General features: G+C 32.0%; 1 protein-coding gene across 1 annotated transcript; it reads right to left on the bottom strand.

The window, feature by feature from the left end:
* Window positions 1-1,276: 1,276 nt before the first annotated feature.
* LOC105619750 lies at window positions 1,277-22,010 on the bottom strand. Its single transcript, XM_012201268.1, has 13 exons — window positions 21,998-22,010; window positions 20,327-20,561; window positions 10,205-10,359; window positions 4,974-5,168; window positions 4,553-4,659; window positions 3,858-4,024; window positions 3,531-3,686; window positions 3,290-3,357; window positions 2,895-2,978; window positions 2,627-2,788; window positions 2,128-2,325; window positions 1,766-1,870; window positions 1,277-1,407 (listed from the first exon to the last, which is right to left on the bottom strand). Exons 1-13 carry the CDS (start codon window positions 22,008-22,010, stop codon window positions 1,277-1,279), a joined length of 1,776 nt encoding a protein of 591 aa, XP_012056658.1.
* Window positions 22,011-22,385: the final 375 nt, after the last annotated feature.

Here is a 22,385-nt window from a genome sequence, read left to right as displayed (position 1 = left end):
GTCGTTAGTAGTTGTGTAGTGTGTGTGTGTAGTGTGTAGTGTGTGTGTGTGTGTGTAGTGTGTGTGTGTGTGTGTGTAGTGTGTGTGTGTGTGTGTGTGTGTGTGTGTGTGTGTGTGTGTGTGTGTGTGTGTGTGTGTGTGTGTGTGTGTGTGTGTGTGTGTGTGTGTGTGTGTGTGTGTGTGTGTGTGTGTGTGTGTGTGTGTGAAACCAATTCATGTATTTTTATAGTTAAATATATTATGAATAATAGTATTTCATTATATAGTAATAATATTATTATTATTTGTAATAGAATATTTTTAAACACAGTAAATGATACAGATTAAAAACTTAACGATTTTGATCTAGTGTCGTCTCTGAGACCGAACGTCGCGCGTTACGATAAAATAACAATGAAGTAGGATAATAGACATGAATATCTACACATTTCAATTTCAATCCAAAAGTTTCTATTTTGAACAACTCTGCTCTAAATAATATAAGGGATGTCTGAAGTTTTGTTTGATTTCAAACAAATTTGATGTCACACAATAACTACAAAGTTTATTATTAACTTTGTAATATCAATATAATCAAAATAAGTTGAATTGATTATTACAAAATTATTAAAAAATTACCGTCAATCCCTTCTATGTATTTCTATGTCGCATTTATATTTTTGTAATGTTTGTTTCGTAAAAAATTATTTGCACATAGTGGCTCTTTGGGTTTTGAACAGTCACAGCGAAATCTGTATCTTACAAGGCAGTGTTCAGACATGATTATTGAGACCTAAATTGTGGCCTATCTCGCTCTGTTGAAATCAATTAAATAAATAGTAATAATTCGCAATAGGGATCAATTGTAATTTCGTCATCGGCGAAAAATTCATAGTATATTATTGTAGACATCACAGCTTTATATATTTTTTACGTATCGTCATGTCTTATATATAAATATCGATAAAAATATCTGTAGCCATTTTCTTTCTTTTATAAAAATCCCTGTGCGTTTGCCAACTTACTAATGGAGCAGATCAAAGTTTTTTTATTTCGTAGTAAAAAAGCAAAATCTCGCGAAATGCAGCGTGGGCGGAGTGATGCGCGAGATGAAAAAATATGATATACAAATTTGCTATATCTCTCCGATGTCTACAATATGTTTTACGTCGATCTTTGCAATAAATAACTGGCTCTTACATCTCGATTGTCAGTTAGAGACAAGAATAGTCAAAATGCAGAAGTGTCACTAAAGTCATTCATTAACTAGCTCATTAAATGTGTAAAAATGATGTCATTATTCGAGCGTATACGGGGATGCTACCTTCAAAATCGCGATGATCATAGCAACGAGAAGCATAAAAGTCGTGGACATCGACCTACAAAGAGTTGATGAAGAAACTGCATTTTCTGACACTCGAGTAGTTCCTGTAATCGAGAAAAGAAAGTAATGAATTATAAATTCAAATAGAAAAAATAATCTTAAGCAAAAAATATCCTAATTTAACGACCATAAAACGAGCAAATAAGATGTTTAAATAAATAAATTATTTAACAATTTAATGAAATAGTACATACTATATAAATGCATAAAAACGTTCCTCTTATAGAATCTTTATCAGTTCATAATTATATATTCGAGAGTTCTCGAATAGATAATCGAGTTATTTATCTAAAGTTATAGTTAGTTATTTATCTAAAGACAATTTTATATTCTTAAGCAGCAAAAATTAAAATATTGATTAATAGACAATAAAATTTATTTAACCTTATTTAGCTAACTCACCTGATATTCTCGGACGTGAAGTTGTTGTAATCCTCATTATTGGATTATGAGGAATCGGTTTCATTGGAGTTGGCGCAGGACTTGGCGAATTCCCATAACATTGTCCTTAAATATTACAATATAAACATTATATTCCCATAACATTGTTCTTAAATATTACATATAAACATTATTGTAATATAGAAATGTGTTATTTATTATTATTACAATATTTAAAAAAATATATAACTTTGATTCGTCTACGAATTTATATAGATTTATATAGATGTTCCAGATAAAGATCAGTTATTAATCATGAAATAAAAGATTTTATATGAATACATGAATAAGTCATGAATAGGTGCATCTCATAAAGCGCTTACCCTTTTTGTAAAGACGCATCCCTTGTTGTTTGGGATCTATATTTCGTATACAATGACCACCGGCTTCCTTAATATATATTTCCTCATCGTTGACAATCAAACCTACAAAACACTCATTTGTAGCAGTGTCGTTTCTCATAGTATAGGTATACATTACGCCGTCTTCTTCCCATTGTCCCAAGCACAGATATGTTCGTTCTGAAAACAGTGAATAAAAGCGTTTATAAGTTATAAAAAGAAAAAACATATTATGGAAACATATGTAAATTATTATACAAAAATAATGATTTATATATAAAATGTAAATTTTCAAATTAAATTGCTTAAAATAATATTTATTCGACCATTAAAATTTAGATAAGAAAATATCAGAAATTAAATGATATCGTAATCGCTTTGAAAGAAAACGTAAGTTTCATTTGATAAAATAACGGTGAAATTTATTAATTTCTAATATTTTTTCATTTTTCTTTACATTTTAAAATAATTCTATACACACCTTCGTACAATTCTCCGGATTCGCAGTCGTTCACTTTGAAATACATTATTTCGCGAGTGTTACAGTTGCTGCTTAATTCGGCACACATTCCCGACAAATCTGTTATTCTTCCTACATATTGGCCCGTAATTGGACAAGGCGACTCCACTACACGTTCGATACCTTAAAAATGATTTATATATAAAATAATAATGCGCATTTTTAAAGTTACTTATGAAAGTGCACAGATGATTTATAAAAGTATTGCAAACTAGTATATTTAACTTACGTGATTGAGTCATCCACAACCGTTTGTCCATATAGGGATCGTCGCATAAATCACTTTGATAACTTACTGGATTGTTGATCGTCCCTATCACATGATATTATTTCTATTATTGCATGAATATACTTGAGATTCATACGAAACAAAATTGAATAAAGATGTATAGAGATTAATGAAAAATAGAAAAAGAAAAAATTTTTATATATTTATTTAGATTCATATTTGAAATCATTATTATTTTGATTAATATTTTGCTATTTATTTGTATAGATTTTATATTATTTCGATTTCATTGAACAAGTTGCAGTTTTTGATAAAGCGTTAATAATAATAATAGAGTCGTTATATAATGAAGGATTGCATGGAATAATTAATATAGAAAATAGTTTTCTTTTTACCTAATGCAAATTCCAGTACATTTTCGCTGCGTTGCCTCATCAATAAACACACAAAAGCGGACTGCTCACTAAAATTAAAAAAAAGTATTTATTTTACTTTTAACTGTCACTGTTAGTTAAAATAAAGTTTGAAACACACAAGTTATAAATATAATTTTATTTCTAGTCTTATACATTCAACATTTTTCAACAAAGTATACTGGATATAAACAGCTGCAGTGCAACCAAATTAATTGCTCACCATTGATCTTTGGAATACACGATATGACGGCCAGTCTCCTCGTTTGATTCCACCGTGATAAATGTGTAACTATTGTACCCATTGAGATCGGTGAAAGTCATAGTACCATTAACTATTAGGGATTCCTCCCACACCCCCTGCGCCCATTTCGGGAATCTAATAATATTAGAAATATACTGATTGTTATAAACGTTTTTACAAATATTAGTTTTTTTCATCACTTTTTCAAAACAAATCTTTCAAGATTTTCATTCAATATAACTACGACAATAGAACATGTCTAATGATAAAATAAAATTAAATAATTGTAAAATGTAGCGTACTTACGTAGCAACATGGGTTATCACATATTCTGGCATCTTTTTCTGATTTAGGCTCTTGCTCAAAATCAAAGTCTCGTATCCATGAGTTGCATTATCTAAATCCTGTGTGCAGCTCGAATCACTGCTAAGTGCCATGTAAGTTTTTCCTCTTTTGTTATCAATGTAATATAGCTAAAATTTATATTTTGTTTATCATAAATTATTATTGAATGCCATGCTGGTGAGCATTTGAATTTTCAAATATTATCAAATTAGCATTATCAAATTAAAAAAAATATATATGAACTCGTATAAAATAATACAATTCTATAAATATTCAAATAAATTCTAAGGTAATAAACATACTATGCATGATAATTTTGTATAATTCAATTGTATTATATAATATTTTATTGTAATGTTGAGCTAATAATGAAAATTTTATTCCGGCATCGTCAGAAAAACAAGTAAAATAAATCCGGCATTCAACGTGTTAATAAATAATACTCTTATATATACACAAAATATACATGTATAATTTTGAAATTTATATTATATCGATTTGATCAAAATATATCCATAATTAAATAGACTGAATTATTGGAAAAATATAGATTTTTTTATATTTATATCGTTTTATATGCATTAATCAAATAATTATTTTATCAAACATATTATTTTATTATTATCTTATGAAAAATAATTTAGTATGTAACGCACCCCGCATCTATATTGAGGCCCGCCATCGTTGACATCGCTGTCCCAAAGAGCAAAATATGTAGAATTATTCGGTCCAGGCCAACTGCCCAAACAATTGTACTGGGCATCTGTTAAAACGAGATTAATGCTGTATGTTTGATAATTTCCGAAAAAGTCGCAGTTTCTTTATCGTTACTTCATATTACAATAATTAACGAGTAACGATATTAATAACATTTTATTTAAATTATTAATTTGATAACAATACAAATAAAAGAAAAACACATATGTATGTGTTTTTGCTGAATTCTAATTTATGAAATTTTGATCGTTAATATGACTGCTCAAATATTTATAAATGTATGAATCTCTTTAAATATAAATTGCTTCTCAAAGATTTATTATCTTAATGTAATTGCAAAGAAATTTAAAAAAAACTTACTGCGTTTCTCGAAATTACATCGTTTAAATTTTAATTGTAAGATCGATCCATCCGGACAATTACTGAACTCGGAAGAGAACGTGTTACACTCTAACGAGACGGCGGAGTTATTGTTGATGCTATATTTGAAGTGATAAAGACCAGCGATAGGGCAGTATTCTCTCCGAGTTGCTGAACCATCAATTTCTTTCGTTCCTGTTGACAGAAAATCGGAAATGATCATTCATTGAAGACGATTTTATATTTTATTTTAGATCTATATGCTCTTCATATAAGAAAATACATATTTATAAAAAAATCTTTTTTTAATACAGAAATATATTACTGCAGTTAATTATACATAACCGGAAAATTAAAATATAATTTAAGGATTCGAGAAATTAATAAAATATAATCATTGCACTAGAATCATATTCGATTTGAGTTCTCTTTTCTTATTTTTTTTTTTAAATAAAAACGTGTTTGTACATGATCATGTGAGATCAGATTTTCCACGAATCGAGATTAAAGGATGAAATCTGAAGGCCTTTATCCGAAAATCCTTTCGAAAACCCTCGTGTTTTTCATTGAAGCTATAAAGAAACGCGATCTATCAGCAGGAAGTAGCTGAAATTCTACACCACTTAAAAGCTTTTCCTCCACCTAAAAGCTTTGGCTCTCTTCACTCGTTCTTAAATCATTTTGTCCTCTTTCAATCGCGACTATAAAGAAGAAATAAAAAAAAAAGATCGGCGGAATCTTCAAAGATATTGGAGATTATTTTCACAAAAAAAGTGTAACAATTTTATAAATATACAAACATAATATAATTTCGCGAATATTTCAATGATCTCTTCAAGTCTTTGGACGCCAGCAGTTTCATTAAAAAAAAAATCTCAAGAGAAAAACTTCAAATGATTTTAAAGAAAGAAATTGGAAAGATCATTGGACTTCAAGCAGTTAAGATATTAAATCCTATATGTAAACACATATTATTTTTTTACGCGTTTTTCTTTTTTCTCTTTTCAGTCCTTCGTGACTATCTTTTGCGATTATTTCTAAAAAGAGAAAAGAGGAAAGGAAACAATAAAAAAACTTGCTTTTATTCTTTCTTTCAATAGACTTCCATAATTGAAGTCTTATCTGTTTATTGTATTTATCATCGAGGGAGAAAAAAAAGGATGCCTACAATAAAAGTCTCCATGTTGCTGTCTGACAATCCGTATAATAAGAACAATCTACGATTCATAATTACAAAGTCGATCACATTTAAACAAACTTTAATTTAAACTTGGGACCGACTTTTATCCATTTAACTCGACAAAATTTATTTCCTTCTCCTTCCCCCTCTCTCATCTTATTTCGTAGTAAGTAATTCCGCTGTTATCTTATCATCACGCTGTACGCCTTCTGTACTTCTTCCTGCTCGACTTTTCGCCGTATCCTTGTAATTACGAGCAATCATATTGCCGGGACCGAAACGAGCAAACGCGATTCTTTTGCTCGTCTTCGACCTGCCTTCGTGCGGTATTACATCTCGCAAAACAGTTTGAAAGGATGAAATGCAAGTCGAGGAAAAAGTGATATTGAGTTAACTCTGCGAGTTTCTTTAGCTGTTATACGATCTACAACGCCGTTCTAAATTTAGAAATTAAACTAGAAAGATGAAGCCGTGGCTTTTTACGAGACTATGGAATAGAATGACATAAATCATAATTGTTTCTCAACAGAAGGAAGTAAAAGGATACTTGAAAATACCTGATGCATAACTTTATTGTCCGCTAAGTTACTGTAATTTTATAGCTTCTTTATAGCTCTTCTTTTTATAGCTCTATAAAGGAATATACAATTGTATTGTTAAAATAATTGTGCCTCACATATATGTATATGTTGAAGTATTATTTTATTTCTTATTTCTTGTCTCTGTTTAGCATTTCTTCTACAAAAAATATAATGCGTTTGCAATGCGATAAATAAAAATTATTCTTTTCGCACAAAAAATTGGTGAATGATATTAAAAATTTATAATAAAAAATTAATTAGTTTTTTAAAGAATTAAAACGCGTCATATTTTTACAAAAAACGTAAATAACACAACGCGAAGTTATTTTCAATGAATTGAGAATGCATAGAATTGAGAATGTTCTTAATTTTCTTTGTCCATTCTGACGATATTAACACGATATAATTAGGCGAAATGAAAAAACCCGCAAGATATTTTTTTCCTTTATTAGCGACCGTATATTGCGTGTCGTAGTGTCCTTCGCTTCTATGACAAGACGATTAGGACAAGGACCTTTTGGGAACAGGCCACTCCCACGCTTCCGACGGGTACCTGACGATACTGGCTTGACATTGCTGCGTCTACCATCACAATTCAGGAAAAGAAAAGGAGAAACAGGAATGAACACGACAAAGATTCGATGTGAGAAATTATTTCAGAAACTCTTCAGGAATGCTCTTCTATTTTCGAATAGTCTCAGTGTATTTAAAAATATATCAAAAATATAAACAAAGAAACGTGAATTATTATATAATTATTAATCCTCCACTAGCAATATGAATTTTAACCTGTTTGATTCCGTCAGCAATAAAAGTCTTCAAGAAATAACAATTTTTTAAATTATTCTGGATTTGAAACTCTGAAAAAATTCTAGAGTATATCTTATCAAAGCTTTAGCAACAAATTTTCATCATCATAGAAATCAGATTGTATTTTATAGATTTAAATTTATCTATAAACATTTACGATTTTATCAAAATATCAATCGATCCTTTAAAGATCCAATTGCTGTAAAATAAAAATGTCTATCTTCTCCATTAAAAAATTGTTGTAATAATTACAATTATTTATAGATTTAAAACACACGCGAATCTGTGTATTTGAGGAATTATTATTATTACAAGGATAAAAATAGATTAAACTGGATAAACTGGAAATTTCAAAGAAAGATTATTTCAAAATAAAAAAGAAAGTTAATTATTACCGCACGTTTTTCGATTACAAGCACATCCTTTTTTTCCAACTTAACTTTAGCTTCCTTTTCAGATTGAAAAAGATATTGCTATCAGTGTGTTTTCGTGAGCAAATTCACCAGATGCGAATTCTTCACACATCGGTGATTTGCTCCTTATTGGTTCGGCATTTTTACCGAAATCGTTCCTGAATCTTTCCAGGAGATCTCTTGCCGAGAGATTTGTTTCACGCACGGATGTTTGATCATGTTCTTCCGCTGGACCACCGGCTCGCATTTTCGGTTCCCGTAAAACTTCTCGCGTGCAGCGACACGGATCAAAGCGTGAAACCAGAATTATGAACGGAATCAAGCTCGACTCGCTACCGATCGGCCGTTTCGGTTGCGTCGCGAAGACAGGTGTGCAATTTCTTGGGAGCCGCCACAGGTGAACACGTTTGATAATGCGCCGGAAGTCAAGGAATCGACATTAATCGACATCAATCATCTTCATTAGGGAAATAATAACGATGAACGCGAACATGTGCGCGCTGCTGTGCATTAATGTGTGAAAATCTTGTGCGTTTGCAAGAGCGCAAGCAGTGTTAAATAGCAAAACTGTATAATTTCTCGGTTACTCTATTAGTAGATATATTTTAAGCACAAAATTTTATTTTATTAATCCTTGGTATTTAATAAAGTTAAAACAGATTACATTTTAAAATTTTTAAATGTTCACTCACATGTGAAAAAAAAATGTATATATAAATATTTAATTTATATTTAATATATTTATTTATATTTATTTATATTTAATAATTAATAATTATACAGAAAAGATAAAAAGGATTTAAATAGCAGACTGATATTATTCGTTGTCATTTTGATGTCACTAACATAAATAATATCAGCTTGCTACCTGAGAAATCATCTTCCGTTCGGTTATGCTACAGATTTGTTCTCACCTTTATATTTCACACATACACAAATTTATGACTTTCTTTTTCATTTGTCAAACGTGTTCCTGCATCAAGAGAAGATGAATGAAATTTCCACTGTTGGTGCAATTTTTCTTGTTGCGTCTTCAGTGACCGCGCTACTGGAATTTACCGGACCTCCCGGTCGTATAAATAATTATATAAACGGGCCAATCATCCTTAAGAGCATTTTAATTGATAGGCGCGTGAGAAACTCACGCGATGTGTGTGCGTTTAACACGCGACGTGCGTGCTGTGCGTTTTACATGGCGCGAGGCCCATTGTTTCCGCGTCGTTATGTAATCATCATTTCTTCCCGCTCATCATTTCTTCCCGCTTCGTGAACAATTAACGCTAATTATCGAGGATTACTAATTCGCCAAGGAGTACGCCGAACTTGATTCTCCGTACGCGGAGGTCACATCGTAATTCATCCATCTGATAAATCGGAAGCTCGCGAATTCTTCGCGAGTAAATAATGCGTAAATAATGCGAGTAATTAATTTGTATAGATCAAACGTAATGTTGCCTTTCCGTAATGTTGCCTTATCGCACGCTTCATACTTTTTTTTTAAACACCAAAAAGAAAAGAGAGCACGCAAGAAATTAAGAAATTAAACATATATCTAATTCACATATATCTAATTCACATTTTATAGATTTTACGAATATGTTTTAACAGAAATTATAAAAAGTTGCTCGGTGCAAAAAATTTATATAAATGTCTCTGATACAATATTTCTTTCTATATTTATTTTATTTTTAAATTTTATTTTACAGTTATATATTCTTAATTCTCAAACGTTACGGGAATAATACATTTAAGTGTGGCAGATCCAACCCAATTTTTTCGATTGTTTATAACTATCAAAAAATGAATATATTGTAAATAATTTTTTTCAATCAAAACGCCAGATATTTAAGGAAAATACCAATCAAATATATGTATCTTTATTAAGAACACATTGTTAATTAGCTTCTTAACTATTTGCTAATTTTCTGGTTGATAGAAATAATAGTAGAATTAAACGAAACACTGTCACGTTGTTCCACGCTCGTTTAATTTTTTCAGCAATAAAGTAAGCGAGTTATACTACACGATCAAAGTTCGTTCGACAAGTACAAAAAGTCGCATTAATTCGCATTAGCAATATGACTTACTTGAGCGTGAGAAAAAGCAAGATTATCCAGCTAGATCGCTTGGTATTTTATAAGATCGTATTTATTATCATAAATATGACTCGTAAGATACTTAATTTGGCATACGTCGCAGTCTCTGCCTTGAAATTAAATTATTGAGAAAAATCCGGCTTTTACTTACGATATAGGATTGAAATAGAGTTCAGTGCGCTGCAGGAGGCTAAGGCGGCCGACTCGTGCGTGTAACACCTGTTGAAAGTTTCCGCGAACATCTCAATGACATTCCGCGATCTCCTTTGCAGCCGGAAACACCGTATGCAATCTTTGTCGTTAAACCTGCAGCAAACGAATACCATGAATTGCGTTAGCAGAATCATAATTCCGTGATTTATACGTAACGTATTATTATAAGACACGATTCTCACGTTCCATCTTTTTAGTGCGTAAATAACAATTAAGGCTTTTTATTTGATATCATCTATTCTTTGTAATTTTTAAGATATAACCATTAAACGGGCCTTGATGTATTTAAGTCTAGATTAAGATCTAGAGATTAAAGTTTCGCTGAAGAAATTAACTTAAGAACATTTAAATTGGCTTGAAAGCCAAAATTGGCACGAAATTCTATTATTTGTAAATTTAAGAGAGGCATAATACTCAAAATTTTATTTACATTTTTCCATCGACTTATAAATTAAATACTCGACTATGTATAATATATTGGCGATTAATCTTACAAAAGATGCATTGATAATCATAATTATAATATCTTATATAAGTGTAACATTCTTGCCACGTGTCGCCTTGAAGATGGAAACAGCATTATTTGCAGAATTTATATCACGTTAATCCTGCGACCAAGAATTACATACAGAGAAATTGAAAAATCAATAAGAACTGAACTACTGGGGAAAAACTAACTAAACTACAAGATATAAAGTATAACTACATCCCGGATGTGCTGATAATGCTGACTCTGGAATAACAAGACGATGATGCTAGCGCCGTAATATCAGCGAGTAAGAAATAATGAAGGAGCTTCATTTCTCTCGATTCCCTTATTTCGATCAGCACGTTAGAATTAGCAGATTGTGCTTTGAGAGTCTTAAAAGAAAATTCCGAATATCCCGCCTTAATAATCTTTAATTGAGATTGAATTTACGAGTATAATCTCGGATTGCGACTTTAAAACCCTTGATTTATACCCATTAATTTAAATTTGTTTGAAAACTAGAACTATTATTTTTCACTAAAAAAATGCGAATGCGAAGAAATGACATCTTTACGAGTCGCGCGTAAAAGACGCCAGTCCTATCGTAAATATCTTATCGTAAGTATCTGTTCTTGTATCAGCGTTTTAATATTCGCGCTTCCTCTCTTTGAAATTTACGAATTTCTCACGAAATAAAGATATGCTGATATAAGACGACATTAATGGCGGACAATAATGATGGCGCGATAGGGCCGATTAAAGCACTATTAGTAAGTACTCTCGTGACGAGCCACTCGTGAATTAACGCGATTTACTCTAACGCAGGAAGTGGACAATGACACATAAAAAAAAAGAGGAAAGAGGAAAGAGAAAAGAACAAGGACATTATTCTTGTACTGCGCGATGTCAACGACTCGAAGAAGCGACACGCAACATCTCAAGATCAAATTAGAAACGCAAAGACATTTGATCGGGCGAGATGTTCAAAACTAAATAGATATGAAAAATAGCGATCTGTTCTTTGTCGGTCGATTAAAAATTTTTTGATCTATCTACAGCTGGAACTTGTCACATCGTTGAAAGATCATGCACATCACCGGTCTTTCTTGACTGGAAATATGATGACTGGAAATATTGACTTTCGAAAAGATAGTGTTTAAAGGCAGATAAAGAAAAGCAAATAAAGTAAAAAGAAAAGTGAGATAAAAGTTCAGACCGTCTGAGAAAGTACGTTTAGTAGAAACGAGCAACTTTTGTGCAAGATTATATGGGAACCAGTACGCAGGGAGAAAGAGAGGGAGAGAGAGAGAGAGAGAGAGGGGCACGTTTTACCGTCGCGCTATCGCGACCGCTATCTACTTGCTTTTCACACACGATTATGAAAATGACAGTGATTGCGGAGGAGTCATTTGTTCAACAGTATCTAGAGTGTGTACCGTGTATTCGCGCCACAAAATCGCCATCATGGTGAAGATGTTATTTAAATAATTGTGAGCTATTAGAGTAACTACATAGACGAAAGCGGAAATTTGCATTATAAAGGATTACATTTTAGAAATGTTCTAGAAATGTTGTTCGGAGTTCAACATTGTATATAGAAATTAATGTAACGATCCCATTTTAATTATATAATAAATACCTACATCCACATTTTTTAATTATTCTGACACATACAATTTTACATCCTTCAATAAATTTCTCTCTACTTTTATACATGTATTTTTATACATATTCCTTTTTATAAGTATATTTACAAATGTAGAGTAACAAAATGATTCCAATTTAAATATATAATAAAAATACCCATACTTCAAATTATCCTGAGATACATAAGCTGGAAAAGGAAAGTTGCATTAATTGGAATTCTAGTTAAAAATGAACAAATAAGAATTTCCTGATTTAATCTATTATAATTCTAATTAACCAAAATTCAGATTGATATGATCAGAATCTTCTGATTCTTTCGAATTTTTCTCGATATAATTTTGCATCCATTCATCAATTTCCTTCCACTTCTTGTACATATTCCTTTTCTTGTGTCTTCACCCAAGCGTGAAAGATCTGACGCATTAATATAATAACAGTATATTATAAGTATCTCGATCAATTTTCTGATCTAATGAGCATAGAGTAACACAATGACACCAGGAACTGCGAATCAATGCAATCGACATGCCTCTCGACCGTCCATATGCAAGTGTACGCGAGTGAGTTTACAACTTCGCCGCATACTTGCGTGTATAATTGTACCTCCGAGGCAATAGCTGTCGCGCCGATATTATGCAACCTGTGGGAACGGGCGTGTGAGCCCGTTTATCGTCGGTCCCGTAGTCACCGGATCCTGCCATATATAGGATCTCGTTCTCGCACAAAGCAGCATCGAGAGAACACTAGAGCTCTCGGGAGCCCTTCAAATATTATTCGCCAACTGGAATGTCACACGATAGGTTTTGCCCATACGCGGAGCAAATTTATGCGAGCACTCTTGCATTCTGAATTCGAAGTATTTGTCGAAGAAATTGATACTAGTGTTTCATCAAGACAAGATTTCTTGTCTTAAAGAGCATTTCTTGTCTTGTCTTGATTTTCAAAATAAGAAATTTCTTGTCTTTTTTCTTGTCTTGACCATTTCTTGACATTGTATTTCTTGTCTGGAATTCAAGAATCCTGAATTTCTTGAAATTTTTTGATTTTTTTAAACAGAGTCCTTATGGCTCTTTGACTACGTCACGTCGTAAGAGATAATAAGAAAACATAGGTACAAATTGAATGTCGAGTCGTCTCGTAGTTATTATATTTAAATTTATGGTTTAAAAGTGTGCTTATAATGTCTATTATGCACAAATCTATTAATAAAGATTAAAAATATTTCTCAAATTATCATTTTTAATATCATGAGGTTACTGCCAAATGTAACTCTATTTCAGATTATTAGATTCCTAAGATTATTAGATATAATAATAATTATTATTATTACTATATTTTAAATCATTCCTGATTTAATTGATGCTATTAGTAAAAGTACGCAAATGTTTATACATAATATACTTTTGCAAGTAATCTCGCAATATTAATTTTATATATATTTTTTTACATAAAGATTAATATCTGGCACAACAAGGATGTATCAGTGAGTATAATTTAATTTGGTTAAATCAGAGATTTCACTTTTTCAATAATTGATTTACACTCTGCTCATATGCTATTTTGCTATTTACTGAAAATGTATGAATATACATTTTTATATTAATATAACCTGTTATAAATACCAATAAATATAATTGAAAATGTTGAAACTAACTTATTCAAAACTTTTTAAATCAGAAATAAAATAATAAAATATTAAAATAATAAAGTATTAAAAATAAAAACGGAAATTCAAGAAATTTCAAGAAATTTCTTTATTTATTATCAAGAAATCTTGGTCTTGATAATTTCTTGTTTTGTAATCAATTTCCAATTTTTTGTTTTGATCTTGCTTCAAGATAAAATCAAGACATGATTTCTTGAATTTCTTGATCTCGATAAAATACTATTTGATACATTCTAATGTCGTCGTTCCAAGTTTCTCTTAAGCAGATGCTGCGAACTGCTCAAGAATCGTTAATCCTTTGCGATTCTGTGTCAAATTTGACGTAATATATCGCTAGGTAACCTATTGTTTAATTCTTCTAAGCATTCGAATCTATGCAATTATGTCATAGTATTATATGTCATACTATATATATAATTACAATTGATAAATTATATTTTTTAGGATCTCGATAAATTCTTTGAATAGACTAGTTGATTAGATGTAAAAGACGAAATTCTTGATCTTTACTCGTTAGCGAAAAATAATTTGGAGATACTTTTTGTTTCAGAAAATGTGTATTTTAAAATTTAATATAAATTTGCACTAAAATTTACTTTCTTTCCCATCAATTTCTATTTCATGCAATTATATAATATCTTTGATCTACGCTTCCTCCTTCGAGTGTGTGGTTTCTTCCTATAATAGTATTCATTTTTTATCTCACGTTTCGATCGGATGGTTTCTTATCAGAATAATAAGGTATACTTAGATTTCGTTATGAATAGCCTACGGAACATTATTAATTAACGCGTTAACTTTTGTATTCCGTATAACGCGATCAAAGCGGTAGGATGCATAAAACATTTGCATAAAACGAACTGCAATTCAGACTGCACGCAAATCCGAGCATCAGATGCCACGCCGTTCGCAAAACAAGTTTAAGACACGAAAGACGTGATAACTTGTTGGTTGGTAAGTCGATTTCCCTGTCGATTATTATTTCTTTCGGAAACGTTTGTACTTTATAATCGTTTGTAACACGCTACTTTATTTTGCGCTACCGTCTATCGAATTACGCACGATCGGAATTGCGTTCACTTTCCATGGGATGGACTGTCATCATCATCATCATCCGACCGCGATATCCCACTGACCCGAAATGTAAATCGCGTATTGCATTCGAATCGAATTTGCATAACGGCGCACGCATCGTACAAGGCTAGTCTCACAAGAGCGACGATGAATCGTCATACGAACATACTATAGAAAACAAAAAAAAACGTAATTTCATATAAAGAAACTACCATTTAATATCCTATTGTAATCATGGTAATATAATAACTGCATCAAAGGTGACATTAAAAAGGCATTTCTCGCGGACAGCCGCTTCTCGCGAGTGACTTTCCGAGCGAATCCGTTTGTAGCAGTTTCATTAATGACCGATTCAATTGTCAACGACGACGGAATCCAGGAAACCCTGTGCCACGCAATTAGAGTGACAAATGAGCCGCTGTGTGGTGCCAGTACGAGGAACATGGGATTTGTCGTTTTCTCGGCGCGGACATCCCAGAGGAGTGTTCGTTCGTCGCATTGTCGACGACGTTCAACACGAAGGTTGAGATACATGGAAACTGGAGGAGAGGCCACACCACCTTCGCGAGCTAGTCACTCCTCCGTCTTCACGGAGATTAATGGTAGAAGATGGTATGCAACGAGAGAGGAAAGGAGAAAGAAAAACGAGCCCTCTGTTCTATCCGATCGCTAAAGGTAGGGCCCGTTCAACTCACGAGTTTGCATCTCTGGCGACGATATATTCTCTTTTGATGCCGATGCCGTTTCTTGACTTAGGCATAGCGACTGTTGTTATGCCATGAAACACATAAGCGCATATTATACCGGACGATTCACGAGTGAACGTCGCCGTTTTTTAGCTGGTAAAACATCATTTGGATTAAAAAGTCTGGTAATAACAATCAAAAATATTGAGTAAAATAATTTCAATCAAATGTTCAGTTAATATACCCAAAAATAATTTTACTTTTCTAAATATTTATATAATAAGTATTAAATGATTAATTATGTTTATTGTCATGTTTATATATATGTTAATATTTATTAAATACTTAGAAAAATATTAAAATTTTTTGGTTATATTAATCAAACACTTGGTTGAAATTATTTATTATTGGCATAAATCATTCAACATTTGATAGTTATTATCAGACTCTTTTTTCAATGTGCAACAAAATACTTTGTAATGTTTTCGAAGAAAAATCGCTTTTTTTGTTATTATAGAAATGACAAATTTTCACAATCTCGTAATAAATACAATTAAAAAAACAGTAAGTTCCAAATTTTATTTTCTTGTCAATACTTTTGAGACTTTCACGAGTATTTAGAAAGGAAAATATCCGTGTCAAAGGGTTTGTGGGTTATTCATTCACCGTAATCCATTACTAACGTTTCGTGAATCATGCCATTCATTTCACCAAGGTGAGAAACGCACTGAATACTATTTTCTCTTCTTGTCTTTTACAGATAATGTTATCTCGTTTTAGAAAACAGCTCACATTTACACAATTTGTGATTAAGATGTAGGTAATTTTTGTGCTTTAAATAACGCATCTTTCTCTCTCTCTTTTGAATATTAATAACTATTTATAATGAACGATGTAAACTGGTATACCATATTATCTCGGCAAACGCGCAAACCAATTAAGTGAACCCAATCTGCCGTATATTTCATCATGCATTCGCTGATGACTCTGAAAGAAATTGTCACGGCGGATGTGAAATACAATGATCTCGCCTTGTGAAATCATTACGAACTACCGCGCGCTTATAAAGATATAATTTACGTGAATTTTGCATACGGCTTTTACATACGTTGCTTTTCGTTCCGGCAGATTATTGAGCATCGCGATTATTGCTAATAACTGCGGGTTGGTCCCAGTTATCCTTATAGGACGGGCATAAACGTCAACATCATTTAAATATATGCGTAACGACGTAAAAGAGAGAGCAGTTACAGAGAGAGACGCACAATCGATTAAACACGATCAAGAGAGAAAAATGCAGGGCAATTAAGCAGCGAACAAATCTCGAGCAATTAACAAATTGCCTGAATGATCAGACTGTTGATTACAGTTATATACATGTCATTCTAAGCAAGTTTATGGCACTTTTATAAATTCTTCGGGGAAGATTATGATGCATGATTGATAAATTACTTAATTAGTTAGTAACAAGTAACAAGTAAAAGATCGAATTTGTGGTAATTATCGCAATGCATAATATCGTGTCAAAATGTATAATAATTATTGAAAGACGAATGATTTATTATGCTCGTTTTATGAATCTGTTTTTGTGTCAGTAAAGTTAATGACGCTTGAAATCAAAAATAATAATTTTCCGAATCGTAAATGCAACGGCGAGAGAAGTAACGAGACAATTGGAGATACGATTTCTCGGAATATTCATGACGCGATAGCTTGTTAACGATTCAACGTGAATCGCGAAGTATATGATCGTGTCTAGAGAAGAAGAAGAGGGTGGGCTCTCACGTGTATGCCAATTTATGCATACTTGGCCGGACAACACCCACATTGCTTCGTGAGCATCCAGATGCATCGGAGAGCTATCGATTGGCGCGAGAGCTTCGGATTTCTATGAGACAGCATTGAATCTTACAAAATGAAATTTTTTAAATAGTAAAACAATTCACATCTATTTGTTCCATTTTGTTTCTTATAAATATATATTCTATATATAAAATATAGAATAACAATAGAAAAATTGCAGAAAGAAGTAGCTGTTACTCAGTGAGAAATGACAAAAGAATCGATATCGAATCGACGTCGAATCAAAATTCCATTGTCATTCCTCATTGGATATTTTGTGATGAGTTGATAGAATAAAATGAAATAAATTTACTATATAGGGTGTATCTTAAAAAGTGCTCACGAACAATATCTAGCGTTATTTCTGATAAAAAAAATTAAGTCTAAAACTTATGAACTATTTTATAATTTTCGTAAAAGTTAACGAAATATTAATTTCTAAATAAACCATCTAATTCTCGTAGTTTTGCTTTAGATTAATTTAGTCTTTAACTTTATAATGATCCCCAATGGAAATAAGATCTCGAAAAGGGTAAGTGCCGAAATTACATCGTTTTGGATCGAGAAGGATGCACGTTTCGCCATTTCCTTTTCGTTTTACAGCTCTTTCTGGAATTAGCCTGGGCTCGTGAGATACGCGCGTTTGTGTCTGACGTTGTCTGAAGAGCCAGCTATTTTCGTTTCAGACGAATCGTAGACGTCGCGACATCCCCGGAGAGACATCAGTAGGCGAATTTAACTTTAACCCCTTCATACCCTTTCCATTTCCCGTGACGACAATATTCCTCGGTCGTCTTCGTCGGTGAATTTTTGCCTCTTTCGCAGGAAAAGTCCTATCTTACACGTTCATGATCCGTCGACATTCTCTCGTCTAGACTTGCAGCGACTTATATAGAAAGCCAAAGTCGCGCATGTTTCTAACAGATCTAAATATCCCGTCGAATTTCTAACATTAGCAAAAATTAAATATTGTTATTGCGTGCTAATTGTTTTTTATAATTTATATATACATCTCAATAATCTGTAAAATCCTTAAAACAGAATTCACTGTATACTTATTTAAACAAAAAGATATTCAATTTTACATACATATACGCATATTATTATTACTTTAATGTGGACCTGGAGATATGATATGTACATAATTAAAAAATCTCACATATAATCTTAGCATTAAACTTCTTGGCATGCAATGCCAGAGCACTGCAAGTGTTAACAAGAATGCGAGAAGATTCTATACAAGAGATTTTACATAATTAGACACGCGCGTAGCAACGAGTACTATGTTCTTTCAACACTGTTTCACACTGTGCCCCGTTAACTTTATTTACATGTGCGACAAGCGCTGCAGATATGATGGCATTCTAATTGCAGTGCATCGTTCTGTGAATACACCGTTACTCCTAATTGTGAGTCGACTATCTCGACTTACCTCGATGCCGTCGCCCTCCAAACGTAATGTACGTTCCGATCAGCTCCATTCTTTCTCGTTGCCAGTAACTCAAAACTTTGATATTTATGGCTGCGCTTCGAACTTTTATGCGTCTGTAAACTTTCGCAACAATCGTTTGCGACTTTAAGACTTTAACGCTTCAGCATGGAGATTTTAACGCACGAGACTGATAAAGATGAAAAAATATATCGCATCATGATAATTCAGTTATATAGGGCGTGCGATAAGACGCAAAATCGAAGTTATGAGAGTGTAAATAAAACGGTAGTACAGTGCAGATGAAAAAAAAGAAATAAGTTACTAAAGATAGAGGCAATAAGAGGCGAACTATGTATCGATCAAATAATTTCAGGAAACATCATCAATAAATTGAATTCACCATTTAAAAATTTCTGTTTCTTAAAACTTTAAATTAAAACATTTTTAAACATTTACGTTCTTGAAGATTAACGCCAATTGTTTCTTCTATGTTAAATAAGAAAATTAAAACTTTTTATTAAAAAAAAGTTTAATTTAATTCTATCCAATACATAAATTTGTACAAGGAGTGAAATAATTGAGCACCAAATTATGCTTTCAATGTCATTATTCAATCTGAAGTCCCATCTGCTAAAAGATAGAGGGAGATAAATTTTAAAAAATTCTGTTTTAAAATTCCGTTGTACATCAGTTTGGATTTTCTGATAATCAGTATTATAACAGAGAGCGTGATAAGTAATTTCAATGTTTAAACAATTTTGTGTTATTAGATATATATTTTATTTAAGAGTTATGAGGAAATAAACACAATTAAACTACATCCTCCATATTATTTCAGGATTAAATTTTATAGAGTATTTATTCTTTCTTTTCTTTTAAATTAATAATTAGGCTATGTGTGTTTATAAAAATAAATATCTAGATTATAATTAAATATTTTGTCACTTTGTCAAAAATGCACAAAATGTACGAAAATTTATGTTACATTAATTAAAAGTACGTAAAATTTATTATCGATAACAATACTGTATGATTTCATAGCGATAACAGTAAGGTTAAATAACATATTCATAGGATAACATTGTAAGGTTAAATATGTTCATGCTTTCCACGATTTAACGATAACTCCTGTAAGAACTGTTCGAACTACATTCGAAATACTTTTCTAATTGCTCGCTAACAATAAGTTGAACTGACATTTGCCTTGTTGCAGGAAATGTCCGTGATTCGTCGAGTTAACTGACCTGTCTATTAGCAGTACATTATCGCCGACCCTCTTGTGGCAATAGCCCCACACCGGTATCGCGTTGAAGGTGATGTTAATGGCAGAATACTGAATGGGCGCGTTCGCCATGCCTTCAACACCCTTTCCGCTCACCTGCGTCACGAATTCGCCCTGGAAGTCTGCAGGAAAGTAACAGCCTACCATGAACTGAGGATCGTAACCTTGAAGGACCTCGCTCGTAATTACGGTGCTGTCTAAAAAGAAAAGGATGAATCTTTATTAAAGCTGGTTACGTCAATGGAAATTCTATAAAAGAAGCAATACGTTTGTAAGAAAGTCTTTTTAATTTATTAATTCTTACATATTATTATTATTTATTTTTAAAAATAAAGATATTATAGATTTATTATTCTATCATTTTAATCATATAACTTATTATAAACTATATATAATTTTAAATATTCTTTTGAAATTATTGTAAAAACTATTACAAAGTAATGCTTTAAGATTGTAGATAAATTATTTGCAAAGGCACATATTTATTAAAAAAAATTATTGTGAAGAGAATGGACAATCAACTGAGCGAAGTGTAACAAATTCTCGTGAATGAAGAGAGGGCATGGGAACGACCTTAATCGACGGTATAACGGATACTTCAATTAATTTTTATATCATGGATGACCTTCAAACCGGAAATACGAATTCATAACGAGTTTCGTACGAACGCTCGAGTAAATAAAAAAATTAATCGTTCGTGACTACAGCTATATGCGGTCTAATCAACACAACTGTTTCAAATCATTCTAGCGGCAAATTGACATTAGATTGTGTCATGCGCATTTCAACATCAACAGATAGGAAATAAACGCAAATTTAAATGCCGCATTTACAATCGCACTTTTGATTATCGCAATATTAATGTTCTTTACGCATAAAACACACACACACACACACACACAAAATCGCGTTCAATAAATATAATTATCTCAAAATGTGTTCATAAGACATAAAATAAAAAAAATCTCTAAAAGATATTAAATGTTGTATCACGAAATTGTAATCGTGGATAGCTAAACGCGTTTTTAATAAATTTATTCTCCGCTTTAGATTTATGTATTGAAAGAGAGAAAAAGATAGATTTAGCAACTATGAAGTTTGACAATGAAAAGAGTTGTGACACGCATAACAAATAACTTCGTGCTCTGCATGTCATGCATTCAGTAGTCCGTGAAAGGTCATTAACGTTACCATTAATTATAAGTAATTCCAAGAAACAGGTGTAAGGATGACAGGTGGGATCAACAACGAATCCAAAAAAAGTAATACTTACTATCACTTTCTCCTCTTTACATATAAAAAACATATAAGTTACATTTAATAAGATAGATCAAAGACACAAGATTTATATTCCAATATAATTTCTATCATTTCTTCCCAATTAATCTAATTGTAAAATGAAATGAGGATTAGAAATTTATTTATTTACTTCATTTTTAATATTCGAACAACAAAATGTTTTTAAGTAGCAAAAAGGCGTATCTATATTATATTAGGGCAATTAATATGATGTGTGTGTGTGTGTGTATATAAATTTTATTATAATAAAATATTAAATAATCCATGATGTAAGAAGATGATAATTCATGATGTAGATATTGCTTTTTACAAATTTCTGATTAGCTGAACGAACTTGGACTGGGCATCCTTGAAATTACTGGGCATCCTTGAAATTGTTTTACCTGGTCTTTTTACATCATGAAATAATTGAATTCCAGTTCGTCTTCTCACGATCTCAGCTTCAAAAACATTCATTCACGAAAGTATGTTTTGCGATGTCTCGCGACGTGTCTAGAGCACACTTGTGAAACATTACGGGGAACTGATTGAAAAACAATCGGCGTTATATTTGGAAGTCGAGCAAACCGTGTTGCGGTCAATCGATTGCGGCGGTTTCTCTTTCTTTACCATCTTTCTCGTTACAACCAATGTTCGCGCAAAAAGTGCCAGGTAAATTACTTCACGCATGATTCACAACATAATGGAGGCCAAACCGCGATCAGAGCTCTGGCAGTCCGCGC

Source organism: Atta cephalotes (assembly GCF_000143395.1).
Source record: "Atta cephalotes unplaced genomic scaffold scaffold00022, whole genome shotgun sequence".
NCBI classification, from domain to species: Eukaryota; Metazoa; Arthropoda; class Insecta; order Hymenoptera; family Formicidae; genus Atta; species Atta cephalotes.
The sequence above is the reverse complement of the archived record's forward strand: the minus strand, read 5'-3'. Positions and strand labels throughout refer to the sequence as shown.